At 61.2% G+C, this 21,000-nt stretch overlaps 2 protein-coding genes across 3 annotated transcripts; one reads left to right on the top strand and one right to left on the bottom strand.

The window, feature by feature from the left end:
* The first annotated feature begins 4,411 nt into the window (after window positions 1–4,411).
* METTL3 (methyltransferase 3, N6-adenosine-methyltransferase complex catalytic subunit) lies at window positions 4,412–17,726 on the top strand. 2 transcript variants are annotated; one of them, XR_012585130.1, is made up of 11 exons: window positions 4,412–4,593; window positions 5,136–5,437; window positions 5,557–5,937; window positions 6,307–6,482; window positions 7,542–7,767; window positions 9,802–9,989; window positions 14,159–14,197; window positions 14,378–14,443; window positions 16,253–16,318; window positions 17,284–17,396; window positions 17,516–17,726. XR_012585130.1 is itself a non-coding variant. In XM_074571660.1 (11 exons), the coding sequence occupies exons 1-11, from the start codon at window positions 4,500–4,502 to the stop codon at window positions 17,625–17,627; spliced, it is 1,806 nt and encodes a 601-aa protein (XP_074427761.1). In that variant the 5' UTR covers window positions 4,412–4,499; the 3' UTR covers window positions 17,628–17,726. The 2 variants fall into 2 exon arrangements, 1 of the variants encoding a protein (XP_074427761.1); XM_074571660.1 differs by having other exon boundaries at window positions 14,335–14,443.
* Window positions 17,727–18,537: 811 nt separating this feature from the next.
* Window positions 18,538–20,929, bottom strand: LOC141737049 (TOX high mobility group box family member 4-like; the record flags this gene model as incomplete). Its single annotated transcript, XM_074571661.1, has 3 exons — window positions 18,538–18,795; window positions 18,910–19,076; window positions 20,758–20,929. Coding segments are annotated over 3 exons (403 nt in total), but the record flags the coding sequence as incomplete, so codon positions are not given.
* Window positions 20,930–21,000: the final 71 nt, after the last annotated feature.

Here is a 21,000-nt window from a genome sequence, read left to right as displayed (position 1 = left end):
GCGGCCACCCAGCAGCTCAACGTGGCCGGCCAACGTCTGGCCGGGGCTACCCAACTCCAGGCGGCTACTCAAAACCCCGCCGGGGCCCACCCAAAACCTCGCCGCGACGGCCCAAAACGTCGCCGGGGCCAACCAACATCTGGGCGCCGGCGACCAAGTCAAGGGGGCCGGCCAAGCGGTCAGCGCGGCCACCCAGCAGCTCGGCGGGGCCACCCAACCGGTCAACGCAGCCACCCAACTCAACACAACCACCCAGCCGGTCAACGTGGCCACTCAACAGGTCAATGCGGCCACCCAACTCAATGCGGCCACCCAACCGGTCAATGCGGCCACCCAACTCAATGCCACCACCCAACCAGTCAACGCGGCCACCCAACCAGTCAACATGGCCACCCAACAGCTCAACGCGGCCACCCAACCTGTCAATGTGACCACCCAACTCAACGCGACCAGCCAACCGGTCAACGTGGCCACCCAACCACTCAACGCGGCCACCCAACAACTCAACACGGCCACCCAACAACTCAATGCCACCACCCAACCGGTCAACGCGACCACCCAACCGGTCAACGCGGCCACCCAACAACTCAATGCGACCACCCAACTCAACGCGACCACCCAACAACTCAACGCGACCACCCAACCAGTCAACGTGGCCAGCCAACCACTCAACGTGGCCACCCAGCCGGTCAACGCGGCCACCCAACCGGTCAATGCGGCCACCCAACCGGTCAACACGACCACCCAACACCTCAACGCGGCCACCCAACTCAACGCGGCCACCCAACTCAACGCGGCCACCCAACAACTCAACGCGGCCACCCAACCGGTCAACGTGACCACCCAACCGGTCAACGCGGCCACCCAACACCTCAACGCGGCCACCCAACAACTCAACGCGACCACCCAACCGGTCAACGCGGCCACCCAACACCTCAACGCGGCCACCCAACTCAACGCGCCCGCCCCACCACCACCACCACCACCACCTGGCGCTGGCCGCCCAACCCCTGGCGGTGGCCACCCCCGCCGCCCCGCCCTTCCCCAAGCTCCTCCTCCTGAAGGCCGCCGAAGGCAGGTCCAAAGCCGGGGGGGACGAAAACACCCCCCGGGCAGCAAAACCCAAACCTGGGCTTTTTTCGCCGGCCGCTGGAAGGGTTCCCCCGTTTTTTTCCAACCCCCCCCCCGGGCCCCCCTCCCCCCGCCGCCTCCCCCCCTCCCCCCGCCCTCGGAAACTTCCAAACTTCAACAACTGGTGGAAAAAATCGACCCCCCCCCCGGCACCGCCGGCGTCATCGTCATCGTCATCGGCGGCGGCGGCGACCCCCCCCCGGCACCAATGCCCCGTTTGCCGCCGGGTTTTGAGTTGCCCCCGGGCTTTGAGGTTCCATTTTGGCCAACACGGGGGCGGGGGGGGCCTGTATTTTTTGGCGGGGGGGCCGGGGCCGGCGGCGAGGGGAGACCTTTCCGGTGTAAAATTTGCGGCCGGTGTTTCTCCAGCCGGGGCAACCTGCGGGCCCACCTGGCCGGGGGGGGCGGCGGTCACCGCGGGGGGGCCGCCGCCCCCCCCCCCCCCCCAAATTCTTGCCCCCTCTGCCCCCAAAAATTCGCCGACGGCCTGCGCCTGCGGCGCCACGTCCGCCTCCACCTGGCGGGGGGGGCGCCCCGCGGCCTCCCCCCGCCACCCCCCCGCCGGGGGGCACCCCCCAAATCGAGGAGGAGGAGGAGGAGGAGGAAGAGGAAGAAGAGGAAGAAGACGACGACGAGGAGGAAGAGGAGGAGGAAGAGGAAGGCGGCAGCGAGGAGGAAGAAGCCGGGGGGGGGACGACGACGGCGACGACGACGGACGGCCCCGAACGGGCCCCCCCGGCCCCGAGGAAGGAAAAGGGGGGGGCGACGAACCCCCGCCGCGGGGGGGACCCCGAAAAGGAGGAAGGAGGAGGAGGAGGAGGAGGAGGGGAGGAAGCAGGTAAAGGCGGGGGGGGCCTTAATTAAGGGACTGGGGGGGTCACCCCTAATTAAGGGGGTCTGGGGGGGTCCCCTAATTAAAGGGGGAGTGGGGGCGTCCCCCAAATTAAGGGGGGGTCCCTAATTAAGGGGATTGGGGGGTTCACCCCTAATTAAGGGTGTCTGGGGGGGTCCCTAATTAAAGGGGGGGTGGGGGCGTCCCCCTAATTAAAGGGGGGGTCCCTAATTAAGGGGATTGGGGGGTTCACCCCTAATTAAGGGGGTCTGGGGGGGTCCCCTAATTAAAGAGATTGGGGGTTCACCCCTAATTAAGGGGGTCTGGGGGGGTCCCCTAATTAAAGGGGGGGTGAGGGGTCCCCCAAATTAAGGGGGGGGTCCCTAATTAAGGGGATTGGGGGGTTCACCCCCTAATTAAGGGGGTCTGGGGGGGTCCCTAATTAAAGGGGGGGTCCCTGATTAAAGGGATTGGGGGTTCACCCCTAATTAAGGGGGCCTGGGGGGGTCCCTAATTAAAGGGGGGGTCCCTAATTAAGGGGATTGGGGGGTTCATCCCCTAATTAAGGGGATCTGGGGGGGTCCCTAATTAAAGGGGGGGTCCCTGATTAAGGGGATTGGGGGTTCACCCCTAATTAAGGGGGTCTGGGGGGGTCCCTAATTAAAGGGGGGGTCCCTGATTAAAGGGATTGGGGGGTTCATGCCCTAATTAAGGGGGTCTGGGGGGGTCCCCTAATTAAAGGGGGGGTGGGGGCGTCCCCCAAATTAAGGGGGGGTCCCTGATTAAGGGGATTGGGGGGTTCATCCCTAATTAAGGGGGTCTGGGGGGGTCCCTAATTAAAGGGGGGGTCCCTGATTAAGGGGATTGGGGGGTTCATCCCTAATTAAGGGGGTCTGGGGGGGTCCCTAATTAAAGGGGGGGTCCCTGATTAAAGGGATTGGGGGTTCACCCCTAATTAAGGGGGTCTGGGGGGGTCCCTAATTAAAGGGGGGGTCCCTAATTAAGGGGATTGGGGGGTTCATCCCCTAATTAAGGGGGTCTGGGGGGGTCCCCTAATTAAAGGGGGGGTCCCTAATTAAGGGGATTGGGGGGTTCATGCCCTAATTAAGGGGGTCTGGGGGGGTCCCCTAATTAAAGGGGGGGTGGGGGCGTCCCCCAAATTAAGGGGGGGTCCCTGATTAAGGGGATTGGGGGGTTCATCCCTAATTAAGGGGGTCTGGGGGGGTCCCTAATTAAAGGGGGGGTCCCTGATTAAAGGGATTGGGGGTTCACCCCTAATTAAGGGGGCCTGGGGGGGTCCCTAATTAAAGGGGGGGTCCCTAATTAAGGGGATTGGGGGGTTCATCCCCTAATTAAGGGGGTCTGGGGGGGTCCCTAATTAAAGGGGGGGTCCCTGATTAAGGGGATTGGGGGGTTCACCCCTAATTAAGGGAGTCTGGGGGGGTCCCTAATTAAAGGGGGGGTCCCTGATTAAAGGGATTGGGGGGTTCATGCCCTAATTAAGGGGGTCTGGGGGGGTCCCTAATTAAGGGGGGGTCCCTAATTAAGGGGATTGGGGGGTTCATGCCCTAATTAAGGGGGTCTGACCCCCCCATTTTTCTTCCCCCGCCCTCCCCCCCCCACAGGTCCCCCCAGATTGGACCCGGAGCCCCCCCGCCGGAGCCGGGGAGACGAAGAAGTAGTTTAATTAGTGGGGGGGGGATGGGGAAATGGGGGGGGGGGCACCCAAAATCCTCCTCTCTGCACCCTAAAAAAAAAAATATACCCCCCCTTCACCCCAAAATCCCCCCCCCGCACCCCAAAATCCGCCCCCCCCCCCCCATAGACTAGGCCTATTAAAGCCGTTTGCTGACCTTCGCCCCCCCCCCCTCAGCTTCTTGTCAATGATTTGGGGTTCGGGGGGGCGGCGGGGGGGGGGGGGGGGAAGGGATTTTGAGGGGATTCCCCCCCCTCAAAAAAGAAAGGGGGAACCCCCCCAAAAAAGGGGCGAAACCCCCCCCAAAATAGGGTGCCCCCCCCCCCCGCCCTCAAAAACCTGGCTCTGTCAGGGCACAAGATGGCGGCCGTTGCTATGGCGCCAAAATGGCGGCGGTTGCCATGGCAGCCGGCGTGGGAGGTGGGAGGGGGGGGCTCAAAATGGCGGCGGTTGCCATAGCAGCTGGAGCGGGGGGGCGGAGCCGGCGCCCAAAATGGCGGCGTTCCCATGGCAGCCGGCGTGAGGGGCTGTGCCGGCGCCCAAAATGGCGGCGGTTGCCATGGCAGCCAGCGGGGGGTGGGGGGGGTGGCTCAAAATGGCGGCGGTTACCATGGCAGCCGGAGCGGGGGGCGGAGCCAGCGCCCAAAATGGCTTTGAGTGCGTTGCCAGCACTCAAAATGGCGGCGGTCTCCATGGCGACTCCCGCCGCCGCGCCCTCGCGCAAGATGGCGGCGGCGGCTTCAAGGCGCTTCCGGCGGTTTCCGGTTCCGGGTGACGGGGTCCGGCGGCGGCGGGAGGTGGCGGCGGGTCCCGGCGGGTCCCGGCGGTGTGGCGGCGGCCATGTCGGACACTTGGAGCTCGATCCAGGCCCACAAGAAGCAGCTGGACTCGCTGAGGGAGAGGCTGCAGCGGCGGCGGAAGCAGGACCCGCTGGGTGATGGGGCGGCGGGGTCAAGGGGGGGGGGTGTCAGGGGTTAATGGGGGGCCAGGGGTTACGGGTCTGAGGGGGGGTCAAGGGTTAATGAGGGGTCAGGGCTTATGGGGTGGGGGGGGTCAAGGGTTAATGAGGGGCCAGGGGTTAATGAGGGGACAGGGGTTAATGAGGGGGTCAGAGATTGGGGGGGGGGGGGACCCCGGGTGAGGGGGGGGGACCCCGGGTGAGGGGGGGGGGTCAAGGATTAACGAGGGGTCAGAGGTTAATGGGGGGGGTCAAGGGTTAATGGGGGGGTCAGGGGTTAACGAGGGGTCAGAGGTTAATGGGGGGGTCAGGGGGTGTCTGGGGGGGTCAAGGGTTAACGGGGGGGGTCAGGGGCTTTTTTTGGGGGGGGTCAGAGGTTAACGGTCGGGGTCAGAGGTGACTTGGGGGAGGGGGGTGTCAGAGTTCACACTTATTTTGGGGGGGGGGGGGAGTGTTTTGGGGGGGGTTCCTCCTCCCTCATCCCCCCCCCCCTCCCCATTTCCCTGACCCCCCCCCAGACCCCCGCCACGCCGACCCCCCCCGCACCTCCAGCCCGGCCCCCTCCCTCCCCGCCCCCCCCCAAATTTTGGGTCTCGGCGCGGGGGGGACGCCGCCGACGCCGCCGACGGGTTCCGTGGGTCACCCCACCCCCAGCCACGGCGGGGAAGGGACCCCCGAGACCCCGGCGGCGGCATCGGGGGCGGGGGGGGGCGAAGGGGAAGCCGACCCCACCCTGGAACGCCGCCTCCTCCTCCATCTTGCCGACGTGGCCCTGTCCCTCCCCACCGACGCCCTGGCCATCTGCCGCGCCATCGCCACCGTAAGCCCCTTGAGATGCCACCACCGAGCTTTTGGGGGGGGGGGTGTCCCCCCCCTTCCCCTCCTTTTTTAACCCATCCCCCACATCATTTTGGGGTGTCGTGTCCCCCCCCTCCCCAGCCTGAGGCCCCCGTCACCCACCGGGCGGTGGAGAGTTTGCTGCAGAAGTTCGCCGCCCAGGAGCTCATCGAGGTGCGGCGGGGGCTCCTCCAAGACGGACCTTCTCAAGCCACCGTGGTCACCTACGCCGACCACTCCAAGCTGTCGGCCATGACGGGGGCCGTGAGCGAAAGCGGCGGAGGAAACCCCGGCAAAGAAATCGCCGGAAGGAAAAGGAGGGCGGAACAAGATGGAGGCGGGACGTCCAACATGGCGGCGGGCGGAGGTGGAGAAGCGGGGAAGGAGGCCCTGAAGAAGTCGCGGAAGCAGGCGTCCGACGTGGACTTGGAGATCGAGAGCTTGCTCAGTCAGCAGTCCACCAAGGAGCAGCAGAGCAAGAAGGTGGGTTGACCCCCAAAATGGTGGGGGACACCCTTGGGTGCTCCTCGAAGGGTTGAGGTCTTGGAGGTGCCACCAAGGAGAAGAATGCGGCGGTGGGTTGACCCCTAAAATGGTGGGGGCCACCCTTGGGTGCTCCTCGAAGGGTTGAGGTCTTGGAGGTGCCACCAAGGAGATGAAGAAGGTGGTGGGTTCATCCCCAAAATGGTGGGGGCCACCCTTGGGTGCTCCTCGAAGGGTTGAGTTTTTGAGGTCCCACCAAGGAGGAGGAGGAGAAGAAGGTGGTTTCGCCCCAAAATGGTCCCTGGGCGTCCTCAGGAGGATGAGGGCTTTGGGGCCGCCCCCCAAGTGAGATGTCCACCTGCCCCCCAGGTCAGCCAGGAGATCCTGGAGCTGCTCAACACCACCACGGCCAAGGAGCAGTCCATCGTGGAGAAGTTTCGGTCACGGGGCCGGGCCCAGGTCCAGGAGTTCTGCGACCACGGCACCAAGGAGGAGTGCGTCAAGGCCACCGGCGCTGACCGGCCGTGCCGGAAGCTCCACTTCCGGTCAGTCAATGGACCTTCTTCTGTGGTCCCGTGTCCTTCTCCATCCATCTCCCCATGGTCTCCTCCATCCATGGCCCCATGTCCTCCTCCATCATCTATGGCCCCACGTTCTCCATCCGTCACTCCATGTTCTCCACCATCCATGACCCCGCGTTCCTCCTCCATCTCCCCATGGTCTTCTCCATCCACCCATCACCTCAAATTCCCCCGCAGGCCCCCCAGTTTCCCCCTCCATCACCCCAATTTCCCCCCAAACCCCCCAATTTCCCCCTCCAACCCCCCAATTCCTCCCCGGTTCCCCCAATTTCCCTCTCCATCCCCCCAATTTCCCCCGATTTCCTCCTCCATCACCCCAATTTCCTCCAATTTCCCCCAGTTTCCCCCTCCATCCTCCCAATTTCCCCCAGTTTCCCCCTCCATCCCCCCAATTTCCTCCAATTTCCCCCACTTTCTCCTCCATCCTCACATTTCCCCCTCAATTTCCCCCTCAATTTCCCCCTCAATTTCCCCCTCAATTTCCCCCTCAATTTCCCCCTCAATTTCCCCCTCAATTTCCCCCAATTTCCCCCTCCATCCTCCCAATTTCCTCCAATTTCCCCCAATTTCCCCCTCCATCCTCACATTTCCCCCCAATTTCCCCCTCCATGCCCCCAATTTCCCCCTCCATCCTCACATTTCCCCCCAATTTCCCCCTCCATGCCCCCAATTTCCCTCAATTTCCCCCAGTTTCCCCCTCCATCCTCCCAATTTCCTCCAATTTCCCCCAGTTTCCCCCTCCATCCTCCCAATTTCCCCCAATTTCCCCCAATTTCCCCCTCCATCCTCCCAATTTCCCCCTCCATCCTCCCAATTTCCTCCAATTTCCCCCAGTTTCCCCCACTATCACCCCAATTTCCCAAATTTCCTCCTCCATCCCACCATTTTCCCCCCATTTCCCCCTCCTTCCCCCTATTTTCCCCCCATTTCCCCCTCCACCCCCCCAATTTCCCCTTTATCCCCCCGATTTCCACCCCCCCGGCCTTTTCCTCATGGCCGCCCCCCTCTCCTTTTCCGCCCCAGCCGCATCATCAACAAGCACACGGACGAGTCCTTGGGCGACTGCTCCTTCCTCAACACCTGCTTCCACATGGACACCTGCAAGTACGTCCATTACGAGATCGACGCCTGCCCCGCCACCCCGCCCCGCACCCCGCCGCACGCCCACCCCCGCGACCGCAGCCCCACGCAGGACCTGGGGCGCGGACCCCCCGCCGACGCCGGCGCCGACCGACTCTTCCCGCCCCAGGTAGGAACCGCCATCGCCGCCTCCGGGGGATAAAAGGTCTACCCTCCCGCCAGGCGGGGACGGTGCCCCGCGACGGTCGCGACTTCTGGAGGGATGTTTTCCCCGATCCGTTGAGTTTCTGAGGCGGTTTTTCCCCAATATATTGAAATTCCCAGGGGTTTCTCCCAATACATTTAATTTCTGAGGGATTTCTCCCAATATGTTGAATTCTTGAGGGGATTCCTGAGGGGTTTCTCCCAATCTATTGAGTTTCTGAGGGGTTTCTCCCAATCTATTGAATTCCTGAGGGATTTTTTTCCCAATCTATTGAATTTCCGAGGCATTTCTGAGGGGTTTCTCCCAATCTATTGAATTTCCAAGGCATTTCTGAGGGGTTTCTCCCAATATATTGAATTTTTGAAGGGTGTCTCCCAATCTGTTGAGTTTCTGAGGGGTTTCCTGAGGGGTTTCTCCCAATCTATTGAATTTCTGAGGGATTTTTTTTCCCAATCTATTGAATTTCCGAGGCATTTCTGAGGGGTTTCTCCCAATATATTGAATTTTTGAAGGGTGTCTCCCAATCTGTTGAGTTTCTGAGGGGTTTCCTGAGGGGTTTCTCCCAATATATTGACTTTCCGAGGCATTTCTGAGGGGTTTCTCCCAATCTATTGAATTTCCGAGGGATTTTTCCCCAGTATAATGAATTTCTGAAGGTTTTCTCCCAATATATGGAATTTCTGAGGCATTTCTGAGGGGTTTCTCTCAATATATTGAATTTCCGAGGGGTTTCTCCCAATCTATTGAATTTCCGAGGGATTTTTCCCCAATATAATGAATTTCTGAGGGGTTTCTCCCAAAATATTGAATTTCTGAGGGGTTTCTCTCAATATATTGAATTTCTGAGGCATTTCTGAGGGATTTCTCCCAAAATATTGAATTTCTGAGGGATTTCCCCCAATATATGGGATTTCTGAGAGATTTCTCCCAACACATCGAATTTTTGAGGGTTTATTTTGAGGGAATTCTCCTAATATATGGAGTTTCTGAGGGATTTCCCCCAATATATCGGATTTCTGAGAGATTTCTCCCAACACATCGAATTTTTGAGGGAATTCTCCCAATATATGGAATTTCTCAGGGATTTCCCCCAATATATCGGATTTTTGAGGGTTTATTTTGAGGGAATTCTCCCACTATATGGAATTTCTGAGGGATTTCCCCCAATATATTGGATTTCTGAGAGTTTATTTTGGGGATTTCTCCCAATGTGTTGAGTTTCTGAGGGATTTCCCCCAATATATCGGATTTCTGAGAGATTTCTCCCAACACATCGGATTTTTGAGGGAATTCTCCCAATATATGGAATTTCTCAGGGATTTCCCCCAATATATCGGATTTCTGAGAGATGTCTCCCAACACATTGGATTTTTGAGGGTTCATTTTGAGGGAATTCTCCCACTATATGGAATTTCTGAGGGATTTCCCCCAATATGTCAGATTTCTGAGAGATTTCTCCCAACACATCGGATTTTTGAGGGAATTCTCCCAATATATGGAATTTCTCAGGGATTTCCCGCAATATATTGGATTTTTGAGGGTTTGAGGGAATTCTCCCAATACATGGAATTTCTCAGGGATTTCCCCCAATATATTGGATTTCTGAGAGTTTATTTTGGGGGATTTCTCCCAATGTGTTGAATTTCTGAGGGATTTCCCCCAATTCATCGGATTTCCGAGAGATGTCTCCCAACACATCGGATTTTTGAGGGTTTCTTTTGAGGGATTTCTCCCAATATATGGAATTCCTCAGGGATTCCCCCCCACGTATCGGATTTCCGAGAGATGTCTCCCGCCGTATCGAATTTCCGAGGGTTTATTTTGCGCGATTTCTCCCAACGTGCCCAATTTCTCGGGGATTTCTCCCGATAGCTTGCATTTTTTGAGGTGTTTTTTTTTTATTTTTGGGGGGGGGGGGGGGACACGACCAAGTGTTAATTTTCCGTCGCCTCCCCGGCCCCGCCCCGAATTTCACCCCGTTTCCGCCCCCGCTTTTAGTGGATCTGCTGCGACATCCGCTACCTGGACGTCAGCATCCTGGGGAAGTTCGCCGTGGTGATGGCCGACCCGCCCTGGGACATCCACATGGAGCTGCCCTACGGCACCTTGACCGACGACGAGATGCGGCGCCTCAACATCCCCGTCCTGCAGGACGAGGGCTTCCTCTTCCTCTGGGTCACCGGCAGGTGACATGGCGTGGGGGGCGGGGGGCGGCGGGAGGGGGAGGGTCACCACTGTCCCTCCCCACCCCACAGTGTCCCCCCAGTGTCCCTCAAGTCCTCCCTGGTCTCCGTCTTCCTCCATCTTCCACCATCTTATGGGTCCCTCAAGTCCACCATCTTCCACCATCTTCCACCATCTTCCACCATCTTCCACCATCTTCCACCATCTTCCACCATCTTCCACCATCTTCCACCATCTTCCACCATCTTCCACCATCTTCCACCATCTTATGGGTCCCTCAAGTCCTCCTTGGTCACCATCTTCCGCCATCTTCCGCCATCTTCCGCCATCTTCCGCCATCTTCCGCCATCTTCCGCCATCTTCCGCCATCTTCCGCCATCTTCCGCCATCTTCCACCATCTTCCACCATCTTATGGGTCCCTCAAGTCCTCCTTGGTCACCATCTTCCTCCGTCTTCCTCCGTCTTCCTCCATCTTCCTCCGTCTTCCACCATCTTATGGGTCCCTCAAGTCCTCCATCGTCCTCCATCTTATGGGTCCCCCATCTTCCCCCATCCCCCAAGTGCCCCCAAACGCCCTTGGTGCCCCCCCCCCAAACCCTTTAAACCCCCCCAACCCCTTAAATCCCCCTTAAACCCCCCCAAATCCCACCCCAAACCCCCTTAGTGCCCCCCCCAACCCCTTAAACCCCCCCCAAACCCCCTTCGTGGCCCCCCCAAACCCCCTTAGTGCCCCCCCCCGACCCCCCCACCCCCAACAAATGCCCCCCAAACCCCCCCCAGCCCCCCCCAGTGCCCCCCCAACCCCTCTAAATCCCCCTTAAACCCCCCCAACACCCCCCCGAAACCCCCTTAGTGCCCCCCCAATCCCCAAGACCCCCCGAAACCCACTTAGTGCCCCCCCCAACCCCTCAGACCCCCCCCCGACCCCCCCACCCCCAACAAATGCCCCCCAAACCTCCCCCAGGCCCCCCCAGTGCCCCCCCCAACCCCTCTAAATCCCCCTTAAACCCCCCCAAACCCCTTTAGTGCCCCCCCCAACCCCCTAAGACCCCCCGAAACCCACTTAGTGCCCCCCCCCAACCCCCTCAGACCCCCCCCCGACACCCCCACCCCCAACAAATGCCCCCCAAACCTCCCCCAGCCCCCCCCAGTGCCCCCCCAACCCCTCTAAATCCCCCTTAAACCCCCCCAACACCCCCCCGAAACCCCCTTAGTGCCCCCCCAATCCCCAAGACCCCCCGAAACCCACTTAGTGCCCCCCCCACCCCCTCAGACCCCCCCCCGACCCCCCCACCCCCAACAAATGCCCCCCAAACCCCCCCCAGGCCCCCCCAGTGCCCCCCCAACCCCTCTAAATCCCCCTTTTAACCCCCCCCAAACCCCTTTAGTGCCCCCCCCAACCCCCTAAGACCCCCCGAAACCCACTTAGTGCCCCCCCCAACCCCCTCAGACCCCCCCCCGACACCCCCACCCCCAACAAATGCCCCCCAAACCTCCCCCAGGCCCCCCCAGTGCCCCCCCCAACCCCTCTAAATCCCCCTTAAACCCCCCCCAAACCCCTTTAGTGACCCCCCCAACCCCCTAAGACCCCCGAAACCCACTTAGTGCCCCCCCAACCCCCTCAGAAACCCCCCCGACACCCCCACCCGCCCCAACAAGTGCCCCCCAAACCCCTAAACCCCCCCCAGCCCCCCCCAGTGCCCCTCCGACCCCTCTAAATCCCCCTTAAACCCCCCCAAACCCCCCCCAAACCCCTTTAGTGCCCCCCCAACCCCTCAGACCCCCCCCCGACCCCCCCACCCCCAACAAATGCCTCCCAAACCCCCCCCAGTGCCCCTCCAACCCCTCTAAATCCCCCTTAAACCCCCCCAACACCCCCCCGAAACCCCCTTAGTGCCCCCCCAACCCCCTAAGACCCCCCGAAACCCACTTAGTGTCCCCCCAACCCCCTCAGACCCCCCCCCGACCCCCCCACCCCCAACAAATGCCCCCCAAACCCCCCCCAGTGCCCCCCCAACCCCTTAAATCCCCCTTAAACCCCCCCCAAACCCCTTTAGTGACCCCCCCAACCCCCTAAGACCCCCCGAAACCCACTTAGTGCCCCCCCAACCCCCTCAGACCCCCCCGGCCCCCCCCACCCGCCCCAACAAGTGCCCCCCAAACCCCCTAAACCCCCCCCAGCCCCCCCCCAGTGCCCCTCCGACCCCTCTAAATCCCCCTTAAACCCCCCCAAACCCCCCCAAACCCCTTTAGTGCCCCCCAACCCCTCAGACCCCCCCCCGACCCCCCCACCCCCAACAAATGCCCCCCAACCCCCCCCCAGGCCCCCCAACCCCTCTAAATCCCCCTTAACCCCCCCCCAAACCCCTTTAGTGCCCCCCCAACCCCCTAAGACCCCCCGAAACCCACTTAGTGCCCCCCTAAGACCCCCCCCCGATACCCCCCACCCCAACAAATGCCCCCCAAACCTCCCCCAGGCCCCCCCAGTGCCCCCCCCAACCCCTCTAAATCCCCCTTAAACCCCCCCAAACCCCTTTAGTGCCCCCCCCAACCCCCTAAGACCCCCCGAAACCCACTTAGTGCCCCCCTAAGACCCCCCCCCGATACCCCCCACCCCAACAAATGCCCCCCAAACCTCCCCCAGGCCCCCCCAGTGCCCCCCCCAACCCCTCTAAATCCCCCTTAAACCCCCCCAAACCCCTTTAGTGCCCCCCCAACCCCTCAGACCCCCCCCCCGACCCCCCCACCCCCAACAAATGCCCCCCAAACCCCCCCCAGTGCCCCTCCAACCCCTCTAAATCCCCCTTAAACCCCCCCAACACCCCCCCGAAACCCACTTAGTGTCCCCCCAACCCCCTAAGACCCCCCAAAACCCACTTAGTGCCCCCCTAAGACCCCCCCCCCGCTACCCCCCACCCCAACAAATGCCCCCCAAACCCCCCCCAGGCCCCCCCAGTGCCCCCCCAACCCCTCTAAATCCCCCTTAAACCCCCCCAAACCCCTTTAGTGCCCCCCCAACCCCCTAAGACCCCCCCGAAACCCACTTAGTGCCCCCCCAACCCCCTAAGACCCCCCCCGATACCCCCCACCCCAACAAATGCCCCCCAAACCTCCCCCAGGCCCCCCCAGTGCCCCCCCCAACCCCTTAAATCCCCCTTAAACCCCCCCCAAACCCCTTTAGTGCCCCCCCCAACCCCCTAAGACCCCCCAAAACCCACTTAGTGCCCCCCTAAGACCCCCCCCCGCTACCCCCCACCCCAACAAATGCCCCCCCAAACCCCCCCCAGGCCCCCCCAGTGCCCCCCCAACCCCTCTAAATCCCCCTTAAACCCCCCAAACCCCTTTAGTGCCCCCCCCAACCCCCTAAGACCCCCCCGAAACCCACTTAGTGCCCCCCCAACCCCCTAAGACCCCCCCCGATACCCCCCACCCCAACAAATGCCCCCCAAACCTCCCCCAGGCCCCCCCAGTGCCCCCCCCAACCCCTTAAATCCCCCTTAAACCCCCCCCAAACCCCTTTAGTGCCCCCCCCAACCCCCTAAGACCCCCCAAAACCCACTTAGTGCCCCCCCCATCCCCTTCAGGCCCCACCCGCCCCCCCCACCCGCCCCAACAAGTGCCCCCCAAACCCCCTAAACCCCCCCCAGCCCCCCCCAGTGCCCCTCCGACCCCTCTAAATCCCCCTTAAACCCCCCCAAACCCCCCCCAAACCCCTTTAGTGCCCCCCCAACCCCCTCAGACCCCCCCCCGACACCCCCACCCCCAACAAATGCCCCCCAAACCCCCCCCAGTGCCCCCCCCAACCCCTCTAAATCCCCCTTAAACCCCCCCAACACCCCCCCGAAACCCACTTAGTGTCCCCCCAACCCCCTAAGACCCCCTGAAACCCACTTAGTGTCCCCCCAACCCCCTCAGACCCCCCCCCGACCCCCCCACCCCCAACAAATGCCCCCCAAACCCCCCCCAGGCCCCCCCAGTGCCCCCCCAACCCCTCTAAATCCCCCTTAAACCCCCCCCAAACCCCTTTAGTGCCCCCCCCAACCCCCTAAGACCCCCCGAAACCCACTTAGTGCCCCCCCCATCCCCTTCAGACCCCCCCCCCCCCGACCCCCCCCCCCAACAAGTGCCCCCTCAACCCCCCCATTTTCACATTTTCACCCCCCCCCCCAGGGCCATGGAGCTGGGACGCGAGTGCCTCAACCTCTGGGGGTGAGTTTTCGGTGGGGGGGGGGTGGGGTGTGGGGCAAAATTCTTATGTGTGTGTGTGTGTCCCCCTCAAATCACCCCTTTTTCCGCCCCCCACCCCCCCCAAAAAAAAAAAAAATATAAAAAAAACCCCCCCCAAGCTACGAGCGGGTGGACGAGATAATTTGGGTGAAAACCAACCAGTTGCAGCGCATCATCCGGACCGGCCGGACCGGGCACTGGCTCAACCACGGCAAAGAGCACTGCCTGGTAACCCCCCCCCCCCAAAAAAATACACCCCCCCCCTCAAAAAATACACCCCCGCCCCCCCACACCACCCCCCACACACCCCCACCCCCCAAAAACCCCCGAAATCCACCCCAAAATAGATGGGGAGGGAGGGGTGTTCCCAGCCGGGTGGCTGCAGGGATTGGGGGGGGGGGGGGGGCGGGGGGGGGGAGGATTTGGGGGTTTTTGGGGAGGGGGGGGGGGGTTTGGGGTGGTGGGACCCCGAAAAAGGGGGGTTTTTGGGTGCTGGGGGGGGTCCCAATGTGGGGTTTTGGGGTGGAGGGACCCCAAAAAAGGGGGTTTTTGGGTGCTGGGGGGGTCCCAATGTGGGATTTTGGGGTGCTGGGGGGTTCGCGGGGGGGAGTTGGGGGGGAGTGACCCCAAAAAGGGGGTTTTTGGGTGCTGGGGGGGGTCCCAGGGTGGGATTTTGGGGTGCAGGGACCCCAAAATGGGCATTTTTGGGTGCTGGGGGGGTCCCAATGTGGGGTTTTGGGGTGGAGGGACCCCAAAAAAGTGGGTTTTTGGGTGCTGGGGGGGGTCCCAGGGTGGGATTTTGGGGTGCTGGGGGGGTCGTGGGGGGGGAGTTGGGGTGGAGGGACCCCAAAAAGGGGGTTTTTGGGTGCTGGGGGGGTCCCAATGTGGGATTTTTGGGGTGCTGGGGGGGCTTTTGGGTTCTGGGGGGTCCCAATGTGGGGTTTTGGGGTGGAGTGACCCCAAAAAGGGGGTTTTTGGGTGCTGGGGGGGGTCCCAGGGTGGGATTTTGGGGTGCTGGGGGGGCTTTTGGGTTCTGGGGGGGTCCCAATGTGGGGTTTTGGGGTGGAGTGACCCCAAAAAGGGGGTTTTTGGGTGCTGGGGGGAGTCCCAGGGTGGGATTTTGGGGTGCTGGGGGGCTTTCGGGTGCTGGGGGGGTCCCAATGTGGGGTTTTGGGGTGGAGGGACCCCAAAAAGGGGGTTTTTGGGTGCTGGGGGGGGTCCCAATGTGGGATTTTTGGGGTGCTGGGGGGGCTTTTGGGTGCTGGGGGGGTTCCAGGGTGGGGTTTTGGGGTGGAGTGACCCCAAAATGGGCATTTTTGGGTGCTGGGGGGGTCCCAATGTGGGGTTTTGGGGTGGAGTGACCCCAAAAAAGGGGGTTTTTGGGTGCTGGGGGGGGTCCCAATGTGGGATTTTGGGGTGCTGGGGGGGCTTTCGGGTGCTGGGGGGGTCCCAATGTGGGGTTTTGGGGTGCAGGGACCCCAAAATGGGCATTTTTGGGTGCTGGGGGGTCCCAATGTGGGGTTTTGGGGTGGAGTGACCCCAAAAAAGGGGTTTTTGGGTGCTGGGGGGGGTCCCAATGTGGGATTTTTGGGTGCTGGGGGGGTTGCGGGGGGGGAGTTGGGGTGGAGGGACCCCGAAAAAGGGGGTTTTTGGGTGCTGGGGGGGTCCCAATGTGGGGTTTTGGGGTGGAGTGACTCCAGAAAGGGGGTTTTTGGGTGCTGGGGGGGGTCCCAGGGTGGGATTTTGGGGTGCTGGGGGGGCTTTCGGGTGCTGGGGGGGTTCCAGGGTGGGATTTTGGGGTGCAGGGACCCTAAAATGGGCATTTTTGGGTGCTGGGGGGGTCCCAATGTGGGGTTTTGGGGTGGAGTGACCCCAAAAAAGGGGGTTTTTGGGTGCTGGGGGGGGTCCCAGGGTGGGATTTTGGGCTCCCCGGGTGGGATTTCGGGGTGCTGGGGGTGGGGTGGGGGGGTCCTGGGGTGGATTTTTTGGGGTGTCGTGTGTCGCCCCCCCCAACAACCCCCCCCTCCCGTCCCCCAGGTGGGGGTGAAGGGCAACCCCCAGGGCTTCAACCGGGGCCTGGACTGCGACGTCATCGTGGCCGAGGTGAGACCCCCAAAAACCCCCCTTTTTTGGGGGGGGACACACCGCAAAACCCCCCCCCGGCACCCCCACACTCCAACCTCCCCCCCAGCACCCCAAAATCCCACATTCGGACCCCCCCCAGCACCCAAAAATGCCCTTTTTTGGGGTCCCTGCACCCCAAAATCCCACCCAATCGCCCCCCGCCAGCACCCAAAAATGCCCTTTTTTGGGTCTTTACACCCCAAAATTCCACACAATGACCCCCCCCCCCCCACGCCCCCCCCCCCCCCCCCGCACCCCAAATCCCACATTGGGACCCCCCCAGAACCCAAAAATGCTCTTTTTTGGGGTCCCTGCACCCCAAAAACTCGCCCAATAACTCCCCCCAAACACAGAGCACCCAAAAATGCCCTTTTTTGGGTCTTTACACCCCAAAATTCCACCCAGGGACCCCCCCACGCCCCAACCACCCCCCCCCAGCACCCCAAAATCCCACATTGGGACCCCCCCCGAACACAAAAATGCCCTTTTTTGGGGTCCAAGCACCCTAAAATCCCACCCAATGACTCCCCCCCCCCCCGCCCCCAGCACCCAAAAATGCCCTTTTTTGGGTCTTTACACCCCAAAATCCCACCCTGGGACCCCCCCCAAAACCCCCCTCCCGGCCTCTCCACCCCCCTCCGTTGGGTCCCTGCGCCCCCAAAATCCCCCCACCCCCCAAAATCGCTCCTTTTCGGCGTCGCTGCCCCCCAAACCACCCCCCCCCCCCATAGCGCCCAAAAATACCCTTTTTTGGCTCTTTCCGCCCCAAAAAAACTCCCCCCCCACCCCCCCCAAAACCCCCTTTCCGTCCTCCCCGTCCCCCTCCCCACCTTCTCCCTGCGGCTTTCCCCCCCTCCCCCAAGCCCTCCACCGCCCCCCCCCCCCCCAAATAACATTTTTTTTCAATGACCCAAAATCGCCGTTTTTCACCCCAAAACGCCCAGGTCCGTTCCACCAGCCACAAACCCGACGAGATCTACGGGATGATCGAGCGCCTCTCCCCCGGCACCCGCAAAATCGAGCTCTTCGGGCGCCCCCACAACGTCCAACCCAATTGGTAAAAAAAAAAAAAAACACCCCCCAAAACCCCCATTTTTGGCTTTTTTCACCCCAAAACCCGACGAGGCCTAAAAACGCCGGTTTTTTTCCCCGCTTTTTTTTTCCCCCCCGCCCCAGGATCACGCTGGGGAACCAACTGGACGGAATCCACCTGCTGGACCCCGACGTGGTGGCTCAGTTCAAGCACCATTATCCCGACGGCATCATCTCCAAACCCAAAAACATGTGAAGGTGCTTTTCGGGGGAAAAAAACGAGGATTTTGGGGGCGGGCCGGCGAAAAGAATAAATTCTGCGGGGCCGAAGAAAAAAAACAAAACCCCAAACCCACCCGTTTTTCGGAGCTTAAGCGGGGACGGGGCGAATGTGGGGTTTTTTTGGGGGGGGGGGAAGAGGCCACGACCCCCCCGATTGGGGCGGAAAAGCTTGATTTTGGGGGTGAAAATGCCCGGTTTTGGGTCAAAACGGAAGTTTGGGGGTGAAAAACCGCCGGTTTTGGGAGTTGCGCACCCTAAAATTAAATTTTTTGGGAGGGGGGACGCCCCCAAAATATGTTTTGGGGCAAAAAGAGGCCACTCCAGCCATCCACGATTCTCTAATTGGGGCAGAAAAGCTTGATTTTTGGGGTCAAAATTCCCGTTTTTGGGTCAAAACGGAATTCTGGGGGTGAAAAACGCCGTTTTTGGGGAGTTGCGCACCCTAAAATTAAATTTTTGGGAGGGGGAACACCCCAAAATATGTTTTGGGGCAAAAAGAGGCCACTCCAGCCATCCACGATTCTCTAATTGGGGCGGAAAAGCTTGATTTTTGGGTCAAAATTCCCATTTTTGGGTCAAAACGGAATTCTGGGGGTGAAAAACGCCGTTTTTGGGGAGTTGCGCACCCTAAAATTAAATTTTTGGGAGGGGGGACACCCTAAAATATTTTTTTGGGGGAAAAGAGGCCACTCCACCCATCCACGACCCCCCAATTGGGGTGGAAAAGCTTGATTTTGGGGGTGAAAATTCCCGTTTTTGGGTCAAAACAGAATTCTGGGGTGAAAACCGCCGTTTTTGGGAGTTACGCGCCCTAAAATTAAATTTTTTGGGAGGGGGGGCGCCCCCAAAGTACGTTTTGGGGCAAAAAGAGGCCACTCCAGCCATCCGTCAGCCCCGAAACGGGGCGGAAAAAGCTTTTATTTTCGGGGATGGCGCCGACGCCGTTTTGCGGGCGAAAATAAAACCAAAACCCGGCGCTGGTTTCGGGGCTCGAAAACCCCGAAAATTACATATTTTTTTTTTTTTTTATTTTCGGGGGGGGGGGGGGTTTCACCCCAAAATATTTTTTGGGGGGGTTTCACTTGACGAAGACCACGCTGTTGCCGGCGTTGCGGGCGGCGAGCCAGGCCAGGAAAACGTCCCTAAAAAAAGCAGGGAAAAAATTTAGGGTTTTTTTTTGGGGGGGAAACGGACAAATTCGAAGCGCGGGGGGAGGGGGGATTTTCCCCAAAAAGAGGGTTTTTAAGCCCAAATACCGGCAGTGTTTGACGACGCATTCGCTGCTGCAATATTCCTCGTCCCAGTCGCCGCTGGCTACCGGGGGGTTGTCGCAACCGGCCCGGACGCACCGAGGTCGCGGCGATTCTTCGGCCACCGGCGACTCGGCCACCAGCTCCACCGCCATCTGGGTGGGCGACTCCACCTTGGTTTTTGGGGGGGGGTCAGGGTGGGGCACCCCCTTTTGCCCCGCCCCACCCCCACCCTGGGGTCTTCTCCTCCCCCTCTCGGGGGGGTCTCCGGCTTCTCCTCCCCTTGACTCGGGGCCTCCGAGCGTCGGCGTTCCTCCTCCTCCTCTAGGTCGGATCCCGCCCCGTATTTCGGGAGCCCAAGACCACTTATGGGTCCTCCTGCCCCATAACTCCACATCTGGGCCCGTCTTGGTCCCCCTCCCGCCATATTGGCCTCCCCGTGACCTTCTCAACGTGGTCCTTCAACCCCCCCGTGACGTTCCTCAGCCTCTAGCTCTGAAACCGACCTCAAGTTGGGGGTCCCCCCACCAGTTATGGGTCCTCCCGCCCCATATCTCCGTATCGGCTCGCTTCTTTGTCCCCCTCCTGCCATATTGGCCTCCCCGTGACCTTCTCAACGTGGTCCTTCAACCCACCATGATGTTCCTCAGGCTCCATCTCTGAAACCAACCCAAATTCGGGGGGTCCCCCCACCAGTTATGGGTCCTCCCGCCCCATATCTCCGTATCGGCTCGCTTCTTTGTCCCCCTCCTGCCATATTGGCCTCCCCGTGACCTTCTCAACATGGTCCTTCAACCCACCATGATGTTCCTCAGCCTCTAGCTCTGAAACCGACCTCAACTCGGGGGTCCCCCCACCAGCTATGGGTCCTCCCACCCCATATCTCCGCATTGGATCGCTTCTTTGTCACCCTCCTGCCATATTGGCCTCCCCGTGACCTTCTCAACATGGTCCTTCAACCCACCATGATGTTCCTCAGCCTCTAGCTCTGAAACCGACCTCAACTTGGGGGTACCCCCACCAATTATGGGTCCTCCCGCCCCATATCTCCGTATCGGCTCACTTCTTTGTCCCCCTCCCGCCATATTGGCCTCCCCATGACCTTCTCAACATGGTCCTTCAACCCACCATGATGTTCCTCAGCCTCTAGCTCTGAAACCGACCTCAAGTTGGGGGTCCCCCCACCAGTTATAGGCCCTCCTGCCCCATAACTCCACATCTGGGCCCATCTTGGTCCCCCTCCCGCCATATTGACCTCCCCGTGACCTTCTCAACATGGTCCTTCAACCCACCATGATGTTCCTCAGCCTCTAGCTCTGAAACCGACCTCAACTTGGGGGTCCCCCCACCAGTTATGGGTCCTCCCGCCCCATATCTCCGTATTGGCTCACTTCTTTGTCCCCCTCCCGCCATATTGGCCTCCCCATGACCTTCTCAACATGGTCCTTCAACCCACCATGATGTTCCTCAGCCTCTAGCTCTGAAACCGACCTCAAGTTGGGGGTCCCCCCACCAGTTATGGGCCCTCCTGCCCCATAACTCCACATCTGGGCCCATCTTGGTCCCCCTCCCGCCATATTGACCTCCCCGTGACCTTCTCGACCTGGTCCTTCAACCCACCATGATGTTCCTCAGCCTCTAGCTCTGAAACCAACCCAAATTCGGGGGTCCCCCCACCAGTTATGGGTCCTCCCGCCCCATATCTCCGTATCGGCTCGCTTCTTTGTCCCCCTCCCGCCATATTGGCCTCCCCGTGACCTTCTCGACCTGGTCCTTCAACCCCCCCGTGACGTTCCTCAGCCCCCGAACCTTGACCCCGCCCCCCCCCCCGCCCCCCGCCCCCCCCCTCCTCACCTCGGGCACCACCGCGATCATCTCCACCGCTTCGGGGGAGGCCGCCCCCCCGCCCCCGGCGAAGCCGTTCGGGGCAAAGGGGCGGAAGGGGGGGCGGCCGCCCCCACGCCTCCCCCCCCAGCCCCGCTTTGAGCCGGGGGGCCGCCGGCGGCGGCGGGGGCCCCCCCGATTTCTTCCGGGGGGAGGTGAAGGGTTTGGATTTGGAGGGTCTGGTGGTGGTGGGGGGGGCGGCGGCGGGGGGGG

This window comes from Larus michahellis, unplaced genomic scaffold (assembly GCF_964199755.1).
Source record: "Larus michahellis unplaced genomic scaffold, bLarMic1.1 SCAFFOLD_253, whole genome shotgun sequence".
NCBI lineage: Eukaryota > Metazoa > Chordata > Aves > Charadriiformes > Laridae > Larus > Larus michahellis.
Note: the sequence above shows the minus strand (reverse complement) of the source record. Positions and strands in the feature narration are given on the sequence as shown.

Coding starts and splice junctions, on each gene's coding strand:
- METTL3 (XM_074571660.1), top strand. CDS start 4,500: ATGTCGGACACTTGGAGCTCGATCCAGGCCCACAAGAAGCAGCTGGAC. Junction 5,938..6,306: donor AGGAGCAGCAGAGCAAGAAG/GTGGGTTGACCC, acceptor CCTGCCCCCCAG/GTCAGCCAGGAGATCCTGGA. Junction 9,990..14,158: donor TTCCTCTGGGTCACCGGCAG/GTGACATGGCGT, acceptor CCCCCCCCCCAG/GGCCATGGAGCTGGGACGCG.